The 26,995-nt window shown below is 36.5% G+C and overlaps 1 protein-coding gene across 16 annotated transcripts in view; it reads right to left on the bottom strand.

Annotated features, from left to right (window-relative positions):
- Positions 1–26,995, bottom strand: part of ZMYND11 (zinc finger MYND-type containing 11) — a 119,131-nt gene that overhangs the window by 41,801 nt on the left and 50,335 nt on the right. For 13 of the 16 annotated variants that reach the window (XM_032169598.2, XM_032152582.2, XM_032162401.2 and 10 more), the window contains exon 3: positions 4,250–4,409. In XM_032169598.2, the coding sequence (XP_032025489.1) occupies positions 4,250–4,409 (160 nt within the window). Of the gene's footprint in view, positions 1–4,249; positions 4,410–15,162; positions 15,258–23,553; positions 23,670–26,995 lie in introns of all 16 variants that reach the window. The other 3 variants (XM_058431028.1, XM_058431057.1, XM_032151322.2) reach the window with 2 other exon arrangements.

Genomic DNA, 26,995 nt, shown 5'->3' with positions numbered 1-26,995 from the left:
AAACTCCTGGGCTCAAGCAATCCTCCTGCCACAGCCTCCCAAGTAGCTGGGACTACAGGTGTGTGCCATCACACCTGGCTCCTCCGTACGTATACTTCTGTTTGCTTGACTAATATTTGAGCAAACCATTTAAAATTGGGAGTGGCCTTATTTTAAAGAATTACTTTTTCATTCTACCATTTCATATGGTCATATTTAAAACATTACTACAAAGATGCTTACCTATTACCTAATTTTACTACAGTTTCTCCAAACGAATGGTCACTTATGTGGAGGACTGCAAAAGGTGGCTGAGATCAGCATCCCAAAATGCCTAAAATAACTGCAGTCTAGAAGAAGGAATCTCAGCACCATGAGCTCACTATCTCGGCCTTAAAATACATAGGCTTCCACTTGGATTATTTATAACTATATCCTGACATATTATAGTTAGGCTTTTGTTACATGATTGCTAGATTTAATAAAAGTAATCTTGTTCAATATATGCATATTTCTCAATTGCTTCAAATTTTTAAAAATAAGCATTGAAAAAAGTAGCAGAGGTGAAATAAAAATGTAACACCAACAAACTCTGACTTTTAAATTCCATCAATAATAGGCAGCATAGAGAAAACTACACTTTTGTCCACTTTCTCTTTATCAACAGAATTGTGGAATTGAAGACAAGAGTCCAGACTCTTTGCTGATACAAAGTATCTCAGGAGATATAACTTGTGGGACTTATCAAGATAAATACACCTTTTCCCCACCTGAGTTTACAGCAATTTTTAGAGATAACAGAGAGAAAAAAAAAGAGCTTTACCACCCATTTTAAAAATAACAGAACTGCCTAAGTAAAGAATATTTGTAACTTTGACTTAAACGTTTAAAAATAGATAACCAAAAACATCCTATGCCTTCCCTTCCTAAGGCCATATACATCTACTTGTCATGTTCCTTTCTTGATGGATAAATTACAACATACATCTTTCAGTTTAAAAAGTCAAGTTTTTAGAGACATCAAAGTGATTCATCCTATATACAAGGTGGTAAAACTATAAAGCATGGGCCCCAGACTCAAATGCTGGCACGCAGGACAATCTTAGCCCACAGAACACCATGTGCAAACTAGAAAAGATGGCCCTTCCATAAGACACTCTTGTTGTCGTATGTTCATTTATTAGAATAAATGCACTGGTGACTGTTGAATAAATAGGCAAATATACAATGTCTGTGATGTGGATGGGGCTTCCTAAATTGTACAGTTCACATCTGGTACCCCCATATGCAATGGCCTCCACGCACTGGCCATACATTTAAAAAAGTACGCAAAGCTGGTCAGTAAGCTGGTCAGTACGAGATGCATGTGCTGTGCCTAGTGGGAAATAATTATATGTCCTCCTCCTAGAGTGTTATCAGGGCATGAAAATTGTGGCACATGGACAGCTGCTGAGTAGCCAGGTGGGACCCCAGCCAAGGTAACAAAATACACATATAATTTGCCTCATTATTTTAGATTTACACTTTAAATAAAGATCCAGTGTTCTAATGGAAAACCTCTTTACAAGTCTTGTGTTTGAGAATACAGGTTGAAAAGTAAAAAGACCCTGATTAGAATTTTTGCTTGTATAATTAGTAAGAAACTAATGTGCTTTTACTATATTATACACAGGCATTTTTTGTTGTAAGCATATTTATTCATTGGTCAAAAACTTGCTTTGAGTACCTGGTTATATACTTTATGTAGATAATCTCATTTAATCTTTCAAACAATCAAATGAAATAGATATTAATATGCCCATATGACAGCTGAGGGCTGAGGATCTAAGAAATTTCCTCAAGGTTGCGTAACTAAATAAAGGCTTGAATTGGATCTGAAATCCCTGTTTATTTGTGACATATGAGATCTTACCTCTTTCTAATAAACTACATTACCTCTGAATTTTAAATATTTACATATTTTATAAACCAGGCACAATTTTGATATATTCAGTTGTGCTTATATTATACAGCCATATTTAGAATAAAAATGTTTGCGAGAAAGAACCAATCAGAATTAAACCTGTATACTATATGTTTGGTTTACATATAATATTTCATCTAGACAGAAGAAAAAAGGATGATTATATAAATATATGCAAGAACAACATATAAAAATAAAAATTAGAACATAAGACCTAATATAGTGGTAAAAATATAATGTGCTCATTAACGACTTATTGAATTAAACTAAACAAAAAACCTTCAATTTGAGGAGGAAGAAAGCATATGGAAACGTACCAATCTAAACAGTAAAGAGAAATAAAATCGCTTTTATGAAAAAATGTACACATGATCCACAAACCAAAATCCTATAGATTAAGTTGCACTTACTGTTAATTACTATACAAATCTTGGACATTATCAGTATAGTCTTCTATACTATCTATAAATTCCTAAGTGTTTTAAGATTAGAAATTTTACATTATCTGGATTATTCTGAGTATATAATAAGGTATCAACAATTAATGGCCCTCCTTTAAATACCTGAGGCAATAGATTGATACCACTTGACATTATTTTTGTCTTGGCACCCTAAGTTTCTTCACTGGCAGCAAAGCTTTACTTTTCTGTAAGGCAACTCAATAGAAAAATTCTTCATATATAAAGATTTCCACTTAACTTTTCAAGACTACTTCCAGTGCACAAATGAAATTACACCAGTGAAAGTAAAGATTTTTTCTTCCATGTTTTCTGTTGCTGGAAAATGTGAATTTTCTTTCCTGAAGCTTTGAAGGTGCAGATTAAATTGACAAAAACAGAGTTAAAAAAGTGAACAGCTTTTCTAAGTTTATACCTTATCACAGCTGTTGCTGTAAACCACCTTCCCATAGGCACTTGCTAGTTAGTTTACTGCTCTTCAGAAAAGAAAATAAACTCAAACTTTTTGGAAAATTTTTCCACAAAGAACCAATTATAAAATTCTATGTCATTTTTATAACTTTAGATTTTAGAAAATTTATGATAAAACACTCTCAAAGTATTCAATTACTAAATATATCCCTTTCACAAATTAAATCTATAGAAAGAGATTTTTGAAAGGGATATGTCTGTCTATATCTATAGATAGATTTTTTTTTTCTTTTTAAGAGACAGGATCTTGCTCTGTCGCCCAGGCTACAGTACAGTAGTGGCATGACCACAGCTCATTGCAGCCCTAAACTCCTGGGCTCAAGTGATCCTCCTACCTCAGCCTCCTGGGTATCTGGTACTACAGGCATGTGCCACCACACCCAGCTAATTTTTTATTTTTTTGTAGAGATGGGGTTGTGTATTTTATTTTTTTTGTAGAGATGGGCGCTATGTTGCCCAGGCTAGTGTTGAACTCCTAGGCTCAAATGATCCTCTTGCTTTAGCCTTCCGAAGTGCTAGGACTACAGGCATGAGCCACCACACCTGGCCACATCTGTTACATTTGAAACCTATCATCTTAAATGATGTTCCCTTGTAAAAATTAGGACATTTTTTATCAAGGTATTAGAAATAGCAAAATAAAATAAGGTAGGAAGATAGAAATATTACACATGAAATCAATCTTTACGTAAGAAAAAAATGTACTTCGATATGTGCCTCTGAGTTTAAAGATACATAATGAAAGGAAATAGAAGATTAAAGTATCAACATTTAAAAAGAGGAGTCAAAGTGAGAACTAGGTAAAAATGTAAAGAGAATTAATGTTCTGTCTTTCCTATTTGATTTCTGTTCCAGTATACAAAACCCACAATTGTCATTAGTCAACATAGGCACTGGCCAGGGGAACTTAACGTTTGGAACCTCTGTACTTTGCCACAAAATTCCTACTAAAGCCTGCCTTTGGGCTGTGATACCATCCTACCTGAACTGAGACTGTTTCCCTAGGAAGACAGTTCATCCCCTTCTATCTGTCTAGAAGGCATCAACATTATCTGGCATGGATACATTTTTTGCTAATATTTATCAAAGAAAACACTTAGGAATGCCATGAAGTGTGGGTACATCGAAGGAGCTTCGGTTTGCTTTCTTTTTTAGATTCAAGGTAACATATAGAGAAGCAGGATCTTTGTAAAAGTGAGTCATCTCTAAATAATGAGTAAGGAAAGTACCCATACTACCAATGTAGAGCCTTAATGTTGATAAAAATGTTAAAATGAAACATTAAACTTCTGAAAATGATTTTCTATAGGTTGTATCTAAATAATGTTTAAAAGCTAAAAGTTCACATCTCTATGTTTATCAAATAAAATGTACTTACAATCTCATCTCCTGGCAACCAATATCCTTCTTGTTCAATACCAGCTTTTGAACCTTTGCAGCCCACTGTTAGAGTTTCGACAATAAGACCATCTTTCACAGCTAAGCTCAGCTGACGGGTGGTCTCTTTAGGATGCATACCGTGGACTCGAGACATATACCTGAACACAGAGGAAAAACAAATTTAAAAATCTTTCAGTACTGAAAACTAAAAATGAATGAAAATAAGAAAACGGAGGTAATTTCTTTCATTATGACTTGTATTTATGAGAGTCCTGTTAAGATAAAGAACAAGATAAAGAACGAACATGATAAACAGAAAAGAAAGGAAAAGTCTTCAACACGCAACTCTTCCAATTATCATGCTATTTTAAACTCAAATTCTCTTCTGTAATGATTAGACCAAGATATGTTCAAAATAGTCCCAAATCAGCAAATATAAATCACTTAAGAGGTTGTAGTCAAACATCCCATTTAGTTTTAGCCTCTGGAGCAATTACCACTAACTTCTACTCTACAGATTCTACATTTAGAATTTTATAATCCCCAACCATAGGACTTTAGAATTACAAACATATTTTGTAATACTTTTACCCAAAACTTCGGAAATGACACCAGAGAACATTTAGAAATTACATGAGTGCTTGTCAACATATAAGGAAAGCATGGACGCATGTTGTGATCAGTCAGGCAAAAATGGGATTTTCAGTGAAATATACTTTGAGTCACTGAAGCATGCAAACATTCCCTGATTTACAGTTACAAGGTATTTTTTTTTTAAAACAAAAAAGTGAAATATATCCAACACACCCTGGATCACTGAGAATAATATTGCAGATTCCCTTGTATTCACCAACTACATTCAACTCATGTTAATATTTGGCATATTTGCTTTGTATCTTCTTTGTTTAATAAAGAAATGTTATAAAGTTGGATTTGTGCCATTTTCCACTCTCCTCCAAACAAACCTCAGCACTGATCGATCTCTCTCTCTCTCTCTATATATATATATATGTATACACACACACACACACACACACACACGCACACACAATGTCAATGTATCTACCTGTATCTCCAGTTAACCACTAAACTTCAAAGAGATCTTTGGATATCCAGATAAAAAACATAGTGTGAGCTAAATCAGACTGGCCTCAGACTTCTCCAGAGAAACATTCCATGCTAGAAGTCAGGGGGGTAATGCCTTATTAAGTCCTCAAGGAAATAAAGGTGACAAAACTAGCGTGTTTGGACTAGCTCCCACCTTCTTCCTTCTCCGCCTCATTGTTACAGACGTTGCCGCTGTCAGGGCTAACGTTCTGTTCTCTGATCATAATTCCCACCTCTCTTTCTGTCTTAGTCCTTCTATTAACTGCACTGACAGAACAAGCAATGTTGAAGGGGAAAATGTGCTAATGTCCTCGACGCCCACAGTGCAGAGTCATGAACAACTATCTCAGGGACTGAGTGCACTATCCAAATATATAAACATCACCCTTAAAACAAAAAACATTTCTAAGCTATCTGAAGAAACTCAAAGAAAATGTATTACGTAGTGATAAAACAAAATGATAAAAACAGAAGGCATAGTACATATGAGAAGACCAAAACCAGACATGTTTGTCTTTTTAGTAAATACAAATGGGCTAAACTCAACAATTTAAAAACAGTGACTCAGAAAGACTGAAAACAAATAGGAAAAGGCATATCATAAAAATGCTATCTAAATGAAGCAGGGGTCAAGATGGAAATGTATAGGATTTGGAAAACAAGGCAAAAATCATTCTTAAAAAAGACAGAGCATAGTTATAATGCGAACAACTATAGGAAATAAATATTGACAGAAATATAAAATTGAGATTTTAATTCAATTCTCTCAGTTCACAAAAAAGTCAACTGGACAAAAAACTAAGTATGGCTATAGAAGACCTAACTAATAAGACAGAGCTATTGATTTATTATTATTTTTGAGATGGAATCTCACTCTGTTGCCCAGGCTGGAGCGCAGTGGCATGATCTCGGCTCACTGCAACCTCTGCCTCCTGGGTTCAAGTGTTCTCCTGCCTCAGCCTCCCAAGTAGCTGGGACTACAGGTGCTGGCCACCACGCCCGGCTAATTTTTGTATTTTTAGTAGAGATGGGGTTTCACCATGTTGGTCAGGCTAGTCTTGAAGTTCTGACCTCAGGTGATCCTCTCGCCTCAGCCTCCCAAAGTGCTGGGATTACAGGCATGAGCCACCGCGCCCGGCCTGATTTTTTATTTGTTGATTATTTATCTAGTTGATTTATTCTGAAACCAAAAAACAAAACAAAACAAAAAAACCTTAGGACAGGTCTATTGATTTATCCTGACACCAAAAAAACACCTTTAATGGGTCCAGAAGACATACATAACGACTGACCACAAAATCACCACAAAGATGACTTGAAGAGATTCCAAAAGTGATACACGCCATTGTTAATCATGATGAAATTAAACCAGATATTAATAACAAAACCAGAAAACCCTCATAAACAACCACTGAGTCAAAAAAAGTTACTTAAAAATTACAAAAGATCTAAATGAAAAGCTGAGACAATGTTGTTAAAAAGAAAATTTGTAGAATCCAAGAACTCCTTTTTTATTTTATTTTTTTTGTACAGGGTCTCACTCTGCCACCCAGGCTGGAGTACAGTAGCACAATCATGGCTCACTGCAGCCTTGACCTCCCATCCTCAAGTGCTCCTCCCACCTCAGCCTGCTGAGAAGCTGGGACTACAGCCACACACAACCACACCTGACTAACTTTAATTTTTTGTAGAAACAGGGTCTCACTATGTTGCCCAGGCTGGTCTCAAACTCTCAGCCTCAAGTGATCCTCCCACCTCAGCCTCTCAAAGTGCTAGGATTACAGGCATGAGCTACCATGCCTGGCCCAAGAACTCCTTCTTAGGGAAAAATAAAAGAGGTATCATTACCTAATCTAATCAACAGTGAAGACACAAAGCACAAACATACAAAAAAACGCTACAGGGAGACAGCTATATATAAAAAGGAAATTAAAATAGAAGCAACTACTTTGTGCAGTTCTGTGCAAAAATATAAACACTATGATTTTATAAGAAAATATAAATAACCAAAACCTGAACACAGAATAAAACCAAACCTTTAAAAGGCCAATTTCCAAAGAAATAAATAGAGGAAGTTTGCAAAGAGCTTCCCCAGAAAAACATCAGCTACGGACATATTCGTAAGTTACTTCTGTCAAACTTATAATGACCAGGTAACTCCAATGAGACTCGAACTCTTCCAGTTAGCATATGTAATGATAAGAAAACCCCACAAAATAGCATAGACAAAGAAAATCAGTGACCTGTAGAAATATTGATATAAAAATCCTACATAAAATATCTGAATATAATCTAATATTAAATATAAATATATAAATATGAATATATTCAAATGTCAAAATAATATACTAATTCTAGGAATTGAAGGAAGATTTAATATGAAGACATTAAAAATATAATGTACTCCATTAACAGGTCAAAAATAAATTATCATGAAGATTTTGATACACGTTGAAAGGCATTTAGTAAAATTCAATACCTAGCCCCTAACAAAACAAGAATGAGTAAATACTTCTGTAACCTAATCAAGAATATTCAAAGATGTCTGTGGTTGTCACTTTTCCTTAACACTCTGCAAAGGTAATAACCAACATAATTGAACTAGTTATAAAAGTTGATAAGGAGTTTGCAAATCATGTATCTAGAAAACCCAAGAAAATCAGCTCATATGCTTTTTTAAGTAATTTAAATTAAGTATATAGTTCAATAAATTCTTTGGGTACAAACTAATTTACTAAGATTACCAGCATTCATATACAGAAACCAAAAAGACAGGTGATTGAAAAAAAGACCAAAACTCAATTATTTACAACAGTAAGAAAAATAAAATTTCCAGGAAGAAATAGAATGACAAAATTTGTCTAAAAAAAATTCTGAGGCCAGGCGCGGTGGCTCACGCTTGTAATCTCAGCACTTTGGGAGGCCGAGGCGGGCGGATCACGAGGTCAGGAGATCGAAACCACAGTGAAACCCCATCTCTACTAAACATACAAAAAAAATTTAGCCAGGTGTGGTGGTGGGCGCCTGTAGTCCCAGCTACTCGGAGAGGCTGAGGCAGGAGAATGGCATGAACCCGGGAGGCGGAGCTTGCAGTGAGCCGAGGTTGCGCCACTGCACTCCAGCCTGGGCGACAGAGCGAGACTCCATCTCAAACAAAAAAAAAGAAAAAGAAAATTCTGAAATGCTACTGATGCAAAGAAAAAAGATGAACAAATAGGAATTTTCATTACAAGAAAAGTGGCATTTCTTTTTTTTTTTTTTTTGAGATGGAGTCTCACTGTGTCCCCCAGGTGGGAGTGCAGTGGCGCGGTATCAGCTCACTGCAAGCTCCGCCTCCCAGGTTCACGCCATTCTCCTGCCTCAGCCTCTCCGAGTAGCTGGGACTACAGGCGCCTGCCAACACGCTCGGCTAATTTTTTGTATTTTTAGTAGAAACGGGGTTTCACCGTGTTAGCCAGGATGGTCTCGATCTCCTGACCTCGTGATCCGCCCGTCTCGGCCTCCCAAAGTGCTGGGATTACAGGCGTGAGCCACCGCGCCCGGCCAAAAGTGGCATTTCACATTATTGGTACAAAGACTGATTAATCAATGCAGGACATTGGGACAACTGGTTATCTAACCCGGCAAAGGAGAGGGAGCTCTACCTTAGATTGTATCTATAAATTATAGATAGATCAGATTTAAATATTGACAACAAAACCACACAATTGTTCAGCATGTGTGAAATAACACACACACAAGGAAGGAAATTCATTTTAGTATTGCTGGCAGCAAGAAACAATTAGAAATAATATAAATATATATCTTAGGGGACTGGTTAAATAACTGATAACTGTACCAAGGATTATTATACAGTTTTCACAAGAAATGAAGCAATGTTATAGGTGTTAAGATGACATACCCTCTATATTACATTTTTTAAAAAAAAATCGTGGTATAAGACACTACTATTTCTCAAAACACTGTATAACTGATATGCACAAAAGAGTTCTAGAGCTTGATTCCTTCCAGAAACTGCTGAGAGGGGCTCAGGGAACAAGGGAGGGGAGAAGACTGTTTCCACGGTATGCCCCTTGGAATTTCATTTGCGTCTATTGGCTAGACGATTTTAACTTTTAAAAAAGTAGCTACCATTTACCATTCCTCCAGAACATACAAGTTTCCTGCTCCCATGTAAGCTTGCCAGCCTTACGGAGTTCCTCTCCTTCTTTTTCAGACTCATTGTGGCTCTCCTTGGTCCCATATTCACCCACAGTAATTTTAAAGTCAGTTTGCCAAAATCCACAAAAATAGTTAAATTTCCATAACCAATTTAAGAATATCCACTGATGAAACTGGTACATATGCTCATTTATTTATATATTTTTCTATGTCTTTAATATGGTTTTATAATTTGTATCCATAAGATTCTCACATATCTTTTGGGTTTTTCCTAGATATTTTACATTTACTGTTTTTTTTTTTTTAATGGGATTTTATTTTATATAGTATTTCCTGGTTGGTGGTTGCTGGTATTTATTGGGCAATCTGCTTACCTCTCTTATTAGTTTCAGGTTTGTCTGTAAATTCTATTGGACTTGTTTCTTATCAAGCTGATTAGGACTTCTAGTAAAGTGCACACCATAGGTAGTAACGGTGGGTATCCTTATCTTGTTTTAGATCTTGTAGGGGATTCTTTTAACAGTTCACCGTTAAACATGACTCTTGAGGATGCTTACTGGTAGACATATCTTATAAATATAAAATGATAAATATAAATGCAAATATGATGTTTGCTATAGGATTTTGGTGCATAACTTTTATTGAGGACATTTCTTTCCAGTTTGCTAAGTGTGTTTTTTTAACAGCACTGCATTTTATTATTCCCTGATATATTTTTATCCACAGACTTTCACACACAATGGGTTTTCTTAACCAATAAGAAACAACCATAGAGCATGGATTAACACACAACACAGGAAGAGGTCTGCTTTGTTGTTAGTCCTATCATGTTGGGCTCGACTTTCTTATTTTAAGGTGAAATGAAGTCAGTTAAAACAATACATTCTGGTCATTTTGTTCTCTATCTTTGGTCTTTGAGGGACTAAAAAAGATGTATGCCATGAAGAGCAGGCTGGAATCAGGGAGCCCTTTCATAGAGACAAAGGTCGGGAGAGGGTATGGCTGAAGGATTAATCGCAACTAGGACACACAAATGACAACAACACAAAACTAAGTGCTTCCTCCTATACTGATGCACCTTGAGAATATAACAAAGAAGTTAATAACTTTGTTTTCTGGATGGAAAGTTTTGAGTTTAGGCAAATTAGAATAAAGAATAACTGATCTAGTATATATTAAAAGTATCATCTAAGGGCTAAGAACATGTGTTTATTATAACGGTTGTGTCAAGAAATACAAGCTCATAAAGTAATGTCTAAATTTGATGAATTTATGTTTTCCTGCTCACTCTTCTATTCTCTAAAAATATATATTGTTATGTTCTTAAGAAATAAGTTCAAAGAGATTCACACCTATTTTTCTTCAAACGTAAAGCAAAAGGTTAGAACTGAGCCAGAACACTGTAAATATTAAGTAACTAGAGGAGTACTGTGATCCTACTGCACATTACAGGCCAAATATATTTGATAAGGCTTAAGATTTTCTGGAATTAATAATAAACTCTGAAGGTTGATTTATACAATACCTCAAATATAACAATGGGTCCCAATTCATTATTCATTTTCTTAGATCATCAAGTACTCAGGCGGGTTTGCATCATGTGAAAACATATTTGCTAGTATTCAGATAAAGGACACTCCAGGTCTCTCGTTTTCTTATAAACTGCTTCATCTATAACAAGAACTTTTCTTCTTCCAATAAAGAGAAAACATAGCAATTTGGGTTTGAGATACACTGATAAGTGGCCTTCTAGTCTGCTATTTTAATTTCACTTAATACCGTAAGTCACGTCTAATATTAAAGTATACATTCAATTTCTCTGAACTTTTTCCAATAACTTCCTCCTCCTCTTCTCCCACCCCACTCCATTCCCACAGCTTCCCACCGTCTGGCGCCCAGAGCGCTCCCTCCTCTCCCAGGGTGCGAGCTTCCATGGGATGCTGAGCACTCAAGTGCCTCCAAGCCACAGGCCATAGAAGCCTACACTGTCTCCCCTCCCTGAGATCATTCTGAAAATTCCAAGACAAATACATATATATATATATATAAAATGTGTGTGTGTGTGTATTTCACGGTAACAGCCACTGATTATTTAACATTTTTACGAAAGTAAGAAATCTCATGACTCGTAATTTCCTGAAAGTAATTACCTACTTTTAAGCCTTCTAACAATGATTCAATCTCAGAAACTTCTGCCATCCATTTGAAATGAATATACTGGAAAATGAGCACATTAATAAAAACAGTCACAACCAGTGGAAGAACGAATCACCACAGAATGCAGCGATGTGTTTTCTGTCAACGAGAAACATAACAAATGCCTGTGATGTCTTCTCATCCCTCATAAATAGTTCACACCACTGTGGAGTCTAGAGGCCTTTTACAATGTTGATGGTAACATAAATTTATTTTAAGTGTATTCTAGGTAATCTGGATAAACACCTTAAGACTTAGGACTGCCCCCCAATTTCAGTACCTTATGACCCCCTACTGGCTCAGTGTACTGACTCAGAGGACCGAAAACATCAGAATCACAAAATTTGAGATAGAAATTTAAATGAATATTGATCTAGTATCTCGTCAAAAGATTTTATGAGTATAAAAGCTATGGAAGTGTAACAGGAGGAGATCCAAAATACCTGACTAGATTAGAAATGTTGAATTTCTTTATGACACAAACATCTGAAACTCATTTTTTCTTGCCTCGGAAGCAATTATCACTAATTTCCATTTTGTAAATTAAAAGAAAACAATGAAATGGAAAAACATTTATGACAAATATGACAAAAAGTTTATATTCTAAAAATGCAAACTAAAACAGGAAAACAATTTTTCTTTCTTAAATCAGCAAGATATTTAAAATAATTATTCTCAATGTAGTAAAGAGGCATCAAGACAGCCACCCTCAACACACCGCTATTGAAAGCACTTTCTAGAAAGCAGTCCAGCATTACACATCAACAGCCATTCTATTTCTAAGTAAATAACTTGAGATGGGGCAAGACTTATGTATTAACAGAAAAATGTTTCCAGCCGGAAGTGGTGGCTCATGCCTGTAATCCAGCACTTTGGGAGGCCAAGGTGAGGAGATCACTTGAGCTCAGCAGTTCAGGATCAGCCTGGGCAATAGCCTGGGCAATACAGACCCTGTCTCTAAAAAATATATATACACATATTTATTATAACATATATTATATATATGTGTGTGTATATGTAATATATAGTATATATTTTATATATATTATATATTATATATATTTTTATATATTATATACATTTTATACATAGTATGTATTATATATTACCTATATTATATATTTTATACATTATATATTATAAAGATATAATGTATATTATATCTTAATTATATATAATTAATATATATAATATATATTATACATTATATATTATATATATTATATATAATTAATATATTATATATATTATATATATACACACACACACAGATACACTAGCCAGGCACGGCAGCACATGTCTGTAGTCTCAGCTAACCCTAACTCGAACCCTTCCCTCCCTGCCAAAACCTCTGTTAGAGTGTTTTAGAAATGTTGTGTATTCATCATTCCTATGGGCCAGGGAAGTGGTGACCCTTTTAGAAAATCTGAGGTATTTTCTTATTTAGCCAGGCATGGTAGTGCACACCTGTAGTCCCAACTACTCAGAAGGCTGAGGTGGGAGGATTGCTTGAGCCCAGGAGGTGGAGGCTGCAGTGAGTCGTGATCACACCACTGCACTCCAGCCTGGATGACAGAACAAGACCCTGTCTCAAAAAAAAAAAAAAAAGAAAAAAATGTTCCCCACATCATAAAATTTTATAGTTAAAAAAAAGGAACTAAATGTTAATACTAGTAAAATAAGTTAAAGTATATCCACTTGATAGAATACTATGCAGTTAATAAAATTAATGTTTCAAAAAACAGTGCTGTTGCAGGCCACAGTGGCTCAGACCTATAATCCCAGCACTTTAGGAGGCTGAGACAGGAAGGTCACTTTAGCCCAGGATTTTGATACCAGCTGGGCAGCAGAGCAAGACCCCGTCTCTACAAAAAAAATTTTTAAAAATGAGCCAAGCATGGTGGCATGCACCTGTAGTCCCAGGTAAGAAGGAGGCTGACACGGGAGGACCACTTAAGCCCAGAAAGTCAAGGCTGCAAGAGAGCTGTGATTGCACTACTGCATTTCTGCCTAGGCGACACTGTCTCCAAGAAAAACAACAGTGGTGTGAGAAAATGCTCACAGTGTACATATTAAGGATAAGATTTATAATTATATATGAATATACATACATGCATACAGAGAAAGAGATGGAGGGAGAGAGGGAGAGAGGGAAAGAGAGGGAGGGAGGGAGGGAGGGATGGGCAAGGGGAATAGGGAGAGAGAGAGAGGGAGGGGGGAAAGGGAGAGAGAGAGTTCTGCTACCAATAATAATTTATTGGGTTGTTCAGATCAATCCTTCCATTGAAAACTAGAAAAACCAAAGAAAATACTAAAAAATAATTCATTCAGGAGCATCTGCCAATTGTGGAAAAGGCAAGTGAGAGGCTCAGAAGCTAGGCAGAGCTTTCGACAATCTCATGGGGACAGGGAGACAAAAACTGTAATTCAGGCACACCAAGAAAGGGAGCCTTGGCAAGAACCCACAGACTAGGCTGTGATCCTGAAAGACTCTGCTTAAAGCTAACCTAGAAAGAGCTTCGTCCGCATACGCACTAAAAGCCCAGCTTCAATCATGTCAATTCCTGATTCGATTAAGGTGATCTGAAATCGGTGGTCCTCCAGACATCATCATCCTAGCGCCTGTATCTCTCTAATCCATATTTCAAATAGATATACGGCACACAATTAATAAAAACACTCACATGGGAGTTGAAAGAACATGCAATATACAAGTACCTATTTGTATGTAAAGTTCTAGGCTAGAGTGTAATAATCCTTCTTTTCAGTTCTGTCCCACTGTCTAAATACCAAGCACAGAACTACTTAACGTGGACCTCCAGTGACTCTAGGAAAAATGCCAACGAGTGGTGAAATATTTTAGTTTTCATAACACTAAAATATGAACCCTTTTCATAATTTCTATTTAATCAAAACTGTTGAGGCTTAATTTCCCTTATTTCTGAATTAAAAATAATTTACAGTATTTGCTGAATATAGATACACTGTAAAGATTGTATGGGGATTAACCAAAAAATCCCTTCCTTTCAATTATATTTTTGTTAACAGTAAAGGTATTATACTTTTTCTTTAAAAATGTTCTCCATTATGATTACCCCAAATGTTACACTGTAAATAATTACTTTAGATTTTGATCTCTCTTATTTATTCTGTGACCATATTTAAACTGGTAAAGTAAAACATTTACTAATTTTATAGCTGGCTAGAGACCTAGATACCCCTTCAAATAACAGGCAAAGTTTTCATTTGGGGAGAAAATAACATTTTTACTGTGACATATATAACTACTTATTTTAACAACATTTGTTCCATTTTATAAAAAAGAAATTTTTAATTTAAAATCTCAATTTCAGCCATTATGAATTACATATTTTACAGCTTGCTTGAATCTTTTTACATTATTAGACCTATCCCCAAATTTTACCAACTTTTTAAAAACTTACTTACCAGTTTATAACAATGATACAACTAATGAAAATGACATATCTGTGTAATGATGCAAAAATCATCATAGGTTCAAGAATAATGTAGTTGTTTCACATCTGAAATTGAAATATATTGTAAGTTTGATAGTCAATTTCCTTTGTAGTTGGAAAAAAGTAAAAGTAACAGCAGAGTACTGTTTTGGCATATTGTTTATTATATAACAATAACATTTCAATTAAAATTGCCTCTGAAATCTCAACCATGACTTCTCAAGACATAGGACTACACTCTGCCACCTGACATGAGCTTTGCCACTTAGAAAATGGTTAACCTTCTGAAAACCCTAAAGATTTCTTTCTGGTTTTAGTACTATTAGAAGTAGCTACGCTTTACCTAGGGAACTGATTTGCTTTATGGACGTTACTAAAATGTTGAGGCTTCTCCTTTGCGTTAGCTACTAGAAAACAGAAAGCCAAATCTGCAACACATCCTCAGCAGGGTGTCGGACTTTATAGAGGAATAGAAGTCTTTCTTATGGCTCTATTTCATATACTAAACTTTGCTTTCCTTTTCCTCATCCTGCTCATCCCCCTCTGATATATATAACCTTCTTCTATTCTATCTTTTTTCTAATTGTCCACAAAATATTTTTGAAACAAAAGAGAAGTTCCAATGAAATATACCACGTGTATGTATTGATACACATACATGAATACAATGCACACGTGGGCACACACATGAACTAAAAGCACTCCACCTTTCATTCTTTCTTCATGATGAAAGGGGGCCTGTGCTTCCTGGACTGTTGCATTTCCATGTTGTACCCACAGAACTACTAATAGTTCCCCTTTTACTCTTACCCCAGTTTCAGACATTCTCTTCCCTCCTTTCTCTGTTTCCCAGCAGTTGAAAACATGAATTAATCAATGTCTTACAATGAAACAGGATGTTTCAAATTTTTATATTAAAATTGAATTCCAGTATTTAAAATATGTTATACTTTCCTTTTTAATATTCATTTACTAGCCCCAAACTAAATCTAACTTTATTCGTACAATGCTTCTTAGTATATTAGTACATAATCTATATTAACACAACTCTAAGACAAAATTTCAATGATTATTGAATTTTATGATGTATAACCTAATTTTGTTGAATGGATTTTCCTTCAAAATAAGTTGTGTAGTTAAAAATTATAATATCATGTCTTTTCAAATTATATACATCTTAAAAACTTCCATTTTCATTTTTAACTCGATTATAAAAAATGGTCATAATAAAATTATATATTTTATCCAGTTTGTTGGAGAAAAAGAATTAAAAGCCAAATAACTAGGTCTTCTCTTTCACTTCTATATAAAATTCCTCTTGATAACACTAAATAGAATTCTACTTACAACAATACTTGGCAGAAAAAATTTTCTATAGTATTACCAGAAATGTTTAGAAGTGAACAGCATGTGAATAATGTAATTTCCATGTAATTAGGATATTCGTTGCATTTTGATAATCTGGCACAGAAAAGTCTTCAGTAGAAGAAAAGAGAAATAGCCAAAAAGAAACAGCTGACTTAAATTATGATAATTACTGCTGAATGAAATGAATTACCTAAAACAGTGGAAGGGGTCATCAACAGACCTGAATGTGATTGAGATATATGTTATCAGGGAACAGTACAACAGTGATTAGACAACGCAGGACGATTAATCCTTCTCAGTTATATGCCCCGCCTTCCTTACCCTTCTGTATCATCTATTTTCCCCAACAAACTTCCATGCCTCCCATTTACTTCTTCGTGGTTTAAATTTTTCAATTTAGAAATTACACATATAAGAAATTATTTTAAAATATGTGTAGTGTGAAGAACAAGACAAACACCACTTAAATCACCTCCTATGTTAGGAAAGAAAGCAGAAACCAACTCTGACAAAAGCCCCCTAGAACGTGCCCATCCTGGTGGCACTCACCCCCACAGCTGGTTACCACTGTCCTTAATTCTGTGTTCACCATTTTCCCTTCTGTGTCTTCATGCTGTCGGCCCCTATGTACACCTATCCCTTAAAACATGCTGTGCAGTGTTGTCTGTTTTTGAAGTTTACAGAAATGGAATCATACTGCATGTATTCTTTTGCAATTTGATTACTTTATTAATATTATGTATCTGAAATTAACTCATATTGATGTGTGAGGCTATAGTTTATTTTTACTGTAGTATAATAGTCTGTTATAGAAGTATATGACTATCCATTCTACTGTCAATGATCACTATTATGGTGGCACCAGCCTAATTTTTTTCACAACTTGCACATTATTTTTATTTTTTACATTAATGTTTTAATTTTAAACACATATTTATCAAGTCTTTGCTCATTATTCATTCTTGTATTTCAGAACTTTCACTTGAGATCATTTTTTTCTGCCTGATGTTAGCCACTGAGAACTTCTTTTCTCTCAGATTGTATTTGTCTACAAAAGTCTTTATTTGAATCTCCCTCCTCGTTGAAAGGTAAATAAATCTAGGCTGAGAGTTACTGTCTCTTAACACACATTGAAGCTATTATTTCACAGTCATTTGGATTCCAGTATTGCAGTTCAGAAGTCAGTTTGTGAGTCTAACTACCACATCTGTACACATGATGTCTCATAAAAAATCTATTGGCTACACTTAAGATCTTCTCTTTCCCTTTAGTAAATAGTGCAGTTTTTAAACAATATAGCTAAATGTGGATCTCATTTTAAATTTGGTCTGCAGTGGGCTTCCTGGAATGAGTATTAGTACCTTTCAATAATTTCAGAAAGTTTTTAGCCAGTATCTCTATAAATGTTGATTGTTCCTCATTTCCTCCATTACATCCATCCAGAACTCTAGATATGCAGGTCTGTGAGTGACCTTGTATCTGGAATATATAGAGAGCTCTACAACACTTCAATAATACTGAAATAAACTAACTCCGTAAAAAAATGGGCAAAGATTTGAATACTTTGTGAAAGAAGTTATAATTGGTCAATAAGCACATTAAAATATGTTTGTATCAGGGAAATGCAAATTTCAACCACCATGAGATGCTAGTATAAATCGAGTGGAATGACTTGAACTTTTAAAAACTGACAATACCAGGTGTTGGAGAGAATGTGGAAAATTTGGAACTCTCATAGATTGCAGTTGGAAATGTAAAACAGTCACTTTGGATAATAGTTTTGCCATTTCTAATAAAGTTAAACATACACTTATCACATAGCCTAGCAATTCCACTCCTAGGTAGTTCTCAAAACATATGCCTACACCTGTTCATGAAAGGATATTGTAGCTTTTGCCATATTGCCTCCTAATGAAAACACCAGCCAGGCGTGGTGGCTCACATCTGTAGTCCCAGCACTTTGGGAGGCTGAGGTGGGTAGATTGCCTGAGCCCAGGAGTTCGAGACCAGCCTGGGCAACATGGAGAAACCCCGACTCTACAAAAAAAAAAATTCAAAAATTAGCCAGGCATGGTAGCATACACTTGTAGTCCCAGCTACTCAAGAGGCTGAATTGGGAGGATTGCTTGAGCCCAGGAGGTTGAGGCTGTAGTGAGCTGGGATTGTACCATTGCACTCCATCCTGGTTAACAGGGTGAGACCCTACCTACCCCCTAAAAAAAAACCACCCCAAATATCCCTCCAGTAGATTAATGAATTTTTTAAATTGTGGTATATCCACACAATGAAATACTACTCAGCAATGAAAATAAATGAACTACCAATATACGTAGCAAATGAATCACAAAACATGCTAACCAAGAAAAGATTATCATGGAAAATAATACGTTTCCATTCAAATAAAATTCTAAAACAGGCGAAGCTAATCACAGTGACCGTAGGCAAATCAGTGATGGAAGGGAGCAGAAGGCAGTACAAAGGAGTACAAAGAACTTTTGGAGTGATAAAAACTTCCTGTAATCTTAATTGAGATGGTGGTTGCACAGGGCATTAGTTTACAGAGGAAGGAAAGAAAATGACTTCCTCAAGAAAACACAGCTAGTTAACAGCAGAGCTATTAGTCTGGTTTTATTAAAGATTTCAAGCTTTTTGTTAGAATGACTAATTAGCTGCAGGAAAAAAAGCCTACATTCACCTAGCATTCAACAAATATCGTTGAAGACTGTTGAGTGAATGTCACATGCCAGTCACTAGTTCTAGGTGTTTGGGATACCCCATACCCAAAAGAGATCCTTACTCCATACAGAGGTTGCAGGGGCAGAGAGGGCACACAAGTAATGGTACTGCTAATAAATAATTTAACTATATGGAATGCTGTAAGGGCCCCTAAAATATCTCCCAAAAGAGTTTTTGATTTTCAAGTTTAAATCCTAAAGAAAAAGGCAGACTTACTATGGAGTGAAACATAAGATAATAAGGTAAAGTAGATCCTTACCTACCACATAAAAAGGGAACTACAGATGGATTGCAGTCCTATCTGATAATGATAAAACTATACAATTAGTAAAAGAAAATGTAGGGAATATTCTGTGGCCTTCTTAAGGAGAAGGACTTCTTAAAATAAAATTTCAAAAGCATAAAACATTAGGCAGAAGAGATTGAATATGATCATTTCAAAACTTAAAATTTCTGTTCAAGAAATAAAACTATGGAAAAAGTTAAATAAACAGATGACAGAATGAGAAAAGATGTTTACAAAGCATAAAACCTATAAGGGAATTAATGTTTACAATAAAGAGCACCACCTGTAAATCAACAGAAAAAGGTTAACAATACCTCAGTGGAAAACAGGCAGAGAGTAACAGAGACTCACAGAAGAGGAAACCCAAAACCTTATAAGAACACCAAGAGCTGCGTAAACTCATTAACAGATAAAGAAAAGCAAGTTCAAACATCCAAGTGACAAAATGTGGGCAACTGAACAGCACTAAGCAAATGCAGATACGCAGGAAAATAAAACCCCTTGTGCACAGCACTACCCAGCATGAAGACAGAGGTGGCCCTTCTTGAGAGCTCAGTCAGATTAGGCACCTGTGTGCATACCCTGAGATCAGGGAGGAATTTCTGTTTCTGGACAGACAGACCAGCAAATTCCTTGCAGTGTCATCTGTGGTACTGGAAAGTCGGGCAAGGCATAGTAATTACGGTGGAAGGAAACTGAAGACACCTTGAGTGTCCGTAAGCAAGGAAATAATTCAAAACGGGGAAAAAGCACAAAGAGATATGGAGCACAATGAAAGACTTGGAAACATCCAGGTTATTCTAGACTGTAACACTGGCAGCATGACGGTCAGGAGGCAGGCAATACTACAGGGCTGCAGTAGGAGCTAAATGATATCACGGACGCAAAATGCAGTCCAGTGCCTCACACTTAATACTTAAATAAGCAGTTGCTGCTACTTAGCACACTTCACCCCCTCTAAGCTCTCGTCTCATTCTTCATTTGTATAACTGGAATATGTAGTGCTGTTATAAGAATTTAACAGATGACACATAGAGGGACCGTGAAAGCAGAGTGGAAAAGCATGGCCTGCAAAGTCACACAGATCCATTCTGCAACTGACTAGCTGCTTAACTTTGGACAAGTCACTTACCCTCACTGCATCTCGATTTGCATATCTATGAAGTAAAATTAGTGAAGTCAACCCTATGCTGTTGTTTTGAGGGTAAATAAGATAACGTAAGTCATATAACAAATACTCATTCATCTTGTTTCTCCTCCTGCCCAGCTCATATTACAGTGCAGTCTTGCCAGATGAAACACTGTGCATTGTGCAACCACTACAAATAATAACTTACAGTGGCCAAGCAATGACATGAAAAAAGGTTGAATGATGCTGAGACAACAACCACATGTAGGAAAATGAATGGGAAAAAAAAAATCAAAATGAGTATCTGATTTGAATTCAGGTAGAGAAATTACAGAGGATTATTTTTCTGTTTTCTATTTTCCAAGTATCTTGTAATATGTTTATGTTACTTTTAGAAATAAAACAAAATATTTCATGGCAAACAAATATTTCAAAATTGCATGGAATGAACAGCAATACACTTCAAAACCTAAAATAGCATTGTTATAGCTCCTTCGTCAATGGAGTCATTTTAACATTTCAGAATACATTCTGAAGCACTAGGTTCTTCCTAATTCTAACACGTAACCTGGGATAAATGATTTACCCTGATAGCCTCACATTCCCTACCTATAAGGTGGGGCTAACTTAAACTTCACAGTTGTTGTGAGGATGAAATGAGATATGTGTTAGTTCCATGTAGATGATCATGTTTTGAAAACTTCTAAGTTTGCAAAGATACAAATCCATTACAATACGGGAAGGAAACATTTAATGGTTAAGAGCTTGGACTCCAATATCAGATAGACCTATATTAAAATTTTAGTTCTGCCACCAACTTTGGGCCATCCATTTTACCTTCCTAAGCTTTATCAACAAAATGAGACTCATGACAACATAACTCACACAGTTGTTGTGAAAACTAAATAATTATATAAAGCACAGTGCTTTTAAAAAAATAATGACTATTTAATGTTATCAATTATCATAACCCTCTTTCAAACCACTTCTACAGTTTACGCAGCTAAGTATTATTATTAAAGTTCCAATTACTATGCCTCACACTAAGATAGAAAGATAGAAAATATATATACCCTACCCTCAAGGTGCTCACCATCAAAAGGAAGCAGAATGCTCTTCAAAGATCCTAAGAGACTAATAAATAATGAAATCAAATAACATATATATATATATATATAACTAAGGAAACAAAGAGAAAGGAAAATGGGCTTGAATAAGGAATATCTCAAAAATCTCACAGGAGATTTGAGTTGGATCCTAAAAGAATGGGTATGATTTTGTCCACTGATGAAGGAAAAATACAAAATGAAGAATCCATTAAGTGCTCAGGCAATTGAGAATAGTCTCATCAGATGGAACACTGAGTAGGGAGACGCTGGGTATGAAAAGAAGAAATGTCAGGGTCTCACTGTCAAGAGCTTTGTACAAATGCCTTGCTCAGGTATTTGGACTTTATCAGTAATGAGGAAATCAAGAGAGAATTTTAAGAGCACAACCAGACCTAAAATTTAGAAAAATAACTGACAGAATTAGGTTGACTTAAAGGTGTCAGGAGACAACAACTGAAGGAGGAGTCTGGGAAGGGCGTCCCAGGCAGAGCATGGGAAACGCAGATCTGAGGGCCTGCGAGAGCCCAGCCGGAGCGTAAGGAGAGTGGGGAGCTGCAGGAGGGTGTGCAGAAGAGGCAGGCCGAGACAGCAACACCTGTGCACGGGAATGTGGACTTCACGGGCAGCAGGAAAACGTCTGCAACAGTGGACCAATCTGATGATGTTTTTGAAAAGCATCTTTAACACCAACGATGGGAAGAAACAGAGACTAGCAAAGCTAGGGGCTGGAAAAACAGGCAAGGAAGTCATAAGGACGAAAACCCAGGCCAGAACAGAGAAGAGCAGACAGACTCGAGTCAATCCAGCTGCCGGTGGAAAAAAATGACTGTGTTTTACTTTTACCATTTCTACATTCAAAAAATATTTGCTATTCCCCTCTCGCTACAGGATAAAAATTTCAATGCTAGCATTAAAGACCCTGCTGGTCTAACTCTTTCTGCCTTTTTATCCACTTTCCCTTAAGCCCTAAAGTCCCTCTGCTTGATCCAGACAGTCTATGCTTTGACTCACCTCTCTGCCTTGTCGAATCCCATCCAACTATCAAGGCCTGACTATTTCTGTACCCTTCACAAGGCCTCCCAAGCATTCTTACAGTGACTGTCCCCTCAAATAAGGTCTATAGCGTTGTAAACTGATAGACTCCGATCTGTGGTACTGACCCTCTCCTGTTATTTGGTACTACTGTCTTATTCTTTTATGCGCCTTGTATGTTTCCTTCATAGACGTACAAAGAAATGTGAAATACATGAAAACAGCTAGACAACAACCCAAGGCAAGGTGAATGTCCTAAGAATTTGGCATGCTGGAAAAAACTCACTGTGGACTATACTTATTCAGAATCAGTTACTTCTTCTGTAAGGCCATTATTGTATAAAATAATAACAGTATACCTGCCAATCTGGTTTCATAATAAGATATGTAAGAAACACTAAATCAATATAGATGGAAATGAGAATACAACGAGCAATTCTGTGGAGAATCCTTGGGATTACATAAACAGTATAATACTAATCAGTTTTTTTTTAATGAACTTATTTCCAAAGAAGTAACTTAGGCAATGGCTATTCTCTTCCTCTCCAATAATTCCAGTGAAGGAACAGAAATTGACAGTGAGACATAGTAAATTTAACTTACATAAATAAACAGTTCCTGGAAAGTGTTTTCAAAAAGTTAAAGAAACAATGTGTACCTAGTTGAAACTTCAAACGCAACCTACACACGAAGAGGACTTACAGTTTGGGTTTATGTATATCTGTAGCGACAGGAAGAACTCCAGGAGAACTCAGAAATTTCAATGCCAAACATGTCACAAGAGGTCAGAGGTCACATTTTCTAACTGGGGTTTGACCCTAAAGTAAGCAATACAAGTAATTAATTGATGCCCTAATCTGAAACATTCACTTGAATGGGACTAGTCTACCAATCCAATGCTAGTTTAATCATACTAGTGACAGTGTAATCTCCGCTAGAAACACAAAATTAAAGTTGCCCAAGACAGGAAGGAAACATATAGGTCAAATACTTCAATTGCTTTTTCTAGTAGTCCATAATTAACAAGCTAACCTCCCTCAATCACACAGTCTAGCCAACAATGCCAGTAGAGACTAGTATAAAATCTGTACTTATTTCAAAAGTATGTCTTTAAACTATCTTATAACCATTACTTAAAATAATTATAAACCTCTAAAGCCAAGTCATAATAGTCCAAATCAGATGTGAATAATTTGCTTGGATTAAAGAAGAAAAGGAAGTGATATATGTAACTTATTTTTAATGGATACTAAAATAGACATGGCATCTAGAGAAATAACATGACAATGAGTTACGAATCTTACTGGGAAATTTTTTTTTTTTTTTTTTTGAGACAGGGTCTCACTCTGTTGCCCAGGCCGGAGCACAGTGGCACAATCATGGCTTACTGTAACCTCAACCTTCCAGGCTCAAGCCATCCTCCCTCCTCAGCCTCCTGAGTAGCTGGGACTACAGGCATACACCAGCACACCCAGCTAATTTTGTGTTTTTTTGTAGAGATGGGGTCTCACTACGTTGCCCAGGCTGGTTTTGAAGCTCCTGAGCTCAAGGGATCCACCTGCCTCAGCCTCCCAAAGTGCTGGGATTACAGATGTGAACCACAGCACATGGCCTCATACTGGGAAAGTCAGTGATTAAAAGTTTAAATTTCACTTGTTACTGATTTTGTTGTTACATGATTCTTCATCCTTTACTTATTGATTTATAATGTGTAAAACGAGGGCTAACATCTTAGGCATAAAAATATTTTATAAATATTTAATATTACTGTTAAATAACTTTCAAAAGTTTATTATGATACCTATTCAAATTATATAAAACTGATTAATTCATATGTGCTAGCCATAATTTAGCATTTACAGACATCTAAACTGAAAAGAGAAGCTACTATTGCCTGTGCTTATCTTGACACATAACCCTCACCTTACTACTGTATTGTCTTCTTCATGATAAAATGACTAATTTGTTTCCATTTTATAATGATTAAACATCACAAAATATCCTCCAGTTTCTAAAAATGTAAAAAAGTTTTTGGTGATAGGCCAAAATTTATTTGTGCTTATTTAGCTCCCAAATGAGGTCATCTATAGAATTTCATATTATCATTAAATCAAATTTATAAATATAGCTTTAAATCAGAGGGATAATATCACTGTTAATCAAAAATCAGACTTAACCACACATACATATTTTGATTTCAGACTGACCCTTTTAATATTTTCCATGCAAAAATGTTGGAGCTTGTTAAAGAAGTTTATCTTGGGTATGGTTTTTAAATATCTGAAATATTCAAAACATCTTAGCAGTGATTATCTAACTTACAGTACCTTCCCTACTACCTTCTTGGATACAAGACTAGCAGGTTTTTTTTGTTTCGTTTTGTTTTTGTTTTGAGACAGGGTCTCACTCTGTCTCCCAGGCTGGAGTGCAGTGGCACAATCACAGCTCACTGCAGCATTGACCTCCTGGACTCAAGCGATCCTCCCTCAGCCTCCCAAGAAGCTGAGACTACAGGCACGCACCACCATGCTTGGCTAATTTTTTAGATTTTTTGTAGAGATAGGGTCTCAATATGTTGCTCAGGCTGGTCTCAAACTCCTACTCTCAAGCGATCCCCCAACCTCAGCCTCCCAAAATGCTGGCATTTCAGGCAGGATCCACTGCACCTAGCCGACACCAGCAGTTTTTTAAAAAGGAAAATTAAAAGAATGTGGGGGGAAAAAAGACTCGGAACTCTCTTTCTTGGGGAGATATCATGACAACTAATGACTACTGCTATGAATTCCGAAGTTAAATACCATCACAATTAGATGGAACAAACTTTCAGAACAGATAAGTTCTCCTATTTTGTTACAGAGATAAGAGAATTATTAGTCCCTAAGAATTCAATTAATGATGAGGATCTGAGACTTAAATCCTTCAAATGGCCACAAATTCTACTTGTGGGATTTCTTTTTTTTTTTTTTTTTTTTGAGACAGAGTCCTGCTCTGTTGCCCAGGCTGGAGTGCAGTGGCACGATCTCAGCTCACCACAACCCCCACTTCCCAGCTTCAAGCGATTCTCCTGCCTCAGCCTCCCAAGTAGCTGGGGCTACAGGCGTGTGCCACCATGCCTGGCTAATTTTTGTATTTTTAGTAGAGACAGGGTTTCACTATGTTGGCCAGGCTGGTCTCGAGCTCCTGACCTCATGATCTGTCTGCCTCGGTCTCCCTAAGTGCTGGGATTACAGGCGTGAGCCATGACACCCGGCCGGAATTTCTTTTTTAAACTGCAACCCAAGTCTTGCTATGTTAAGAATCCTGGCCGGGCACAGTGGCTCACGCCTGTAATCCCAGCACTTTGGGAGGCCGAGGCGGGCAGATCAGAAGGTCAGGAGATTGAGATCATCCTGGCTAACACAGTGAAACCCCGTCTCTACTAAAAATACAAAAAAAATTAGACGGGCATCGTGATGGGTGCCTGTAGTCCCAGCTACTCTGGAGGCTGAGGCAGGAGAATGGCGTGAACCCGGGAGTCGGAGCTTGCAGTGAGCCGAGATCACTCCACTGCACTCCAGCCTGGGCGACAGAGCAAGATTCCGTCTCAAAAAAAAAAAAAAGAATCCTGTGTTTGAAGATGATACTGCCATTTATTCTGATGTGTCCAGTGTAGTACACAACATGGAGAACACTCCTTTGATTTACCTCTGTCAGAAGGAATTATTTGCTTTTGGCTCCACTTTTAAACTTCAGAAAATATCGTGTGCCTTTACCAACTGTCTTCTTTTTTTTTTTTTTTTTTTTTTTTTTTTTTGAGACGGAGTTTCACTCTTGTTGACCAGGCTGGAGTGCAATTGCGCAATCTTGGCTCACTGCAACTTCCGCCTCCCGGGTTCAAGTGACTCTCCTGCCTCAGACTCCCCAGTAGCTGGGAGCACAGGTGCCCGCCACCAAGCCCAGCTAATTTTTTGTATTTTTAGTAGAGACAGGGTTTCACTATGTTGACAAGGCCGGTCTCGAACCCCTGACCTCAGGCAATCCACCCACCTCAGCCTCCCAAAGTGCTGCGATTATAGGCATGAGTCACTGTGCCCCCCCCCCCCCCCCCCCCTTTTTTTTTTTTTTTTTTTTTTTTTAAGAAAAACCACAAGATTGTTGTGAGACG

The sequence above is a fragment of the Hylobates moloch genome, unplaced genomic scaffold (genome assembly GCF_009828535.3).
Source record: "Hylobates moloch isolate HMO894 unplaced genomic scaffold, HMol_V3 SCAFFOLD_2, whole genome shotgun sequence".
NCBI lineage: Eukaryota > Metazoa > Chordata > Mammalia > Primates > Hylobatidae > Hylobates > Hylobates moloch.
The sequence above is the reverse complement of the archived record's forward strand: the minus strand, read 5'-3'. Positions and strand labels throughout refer to the sequence as shown.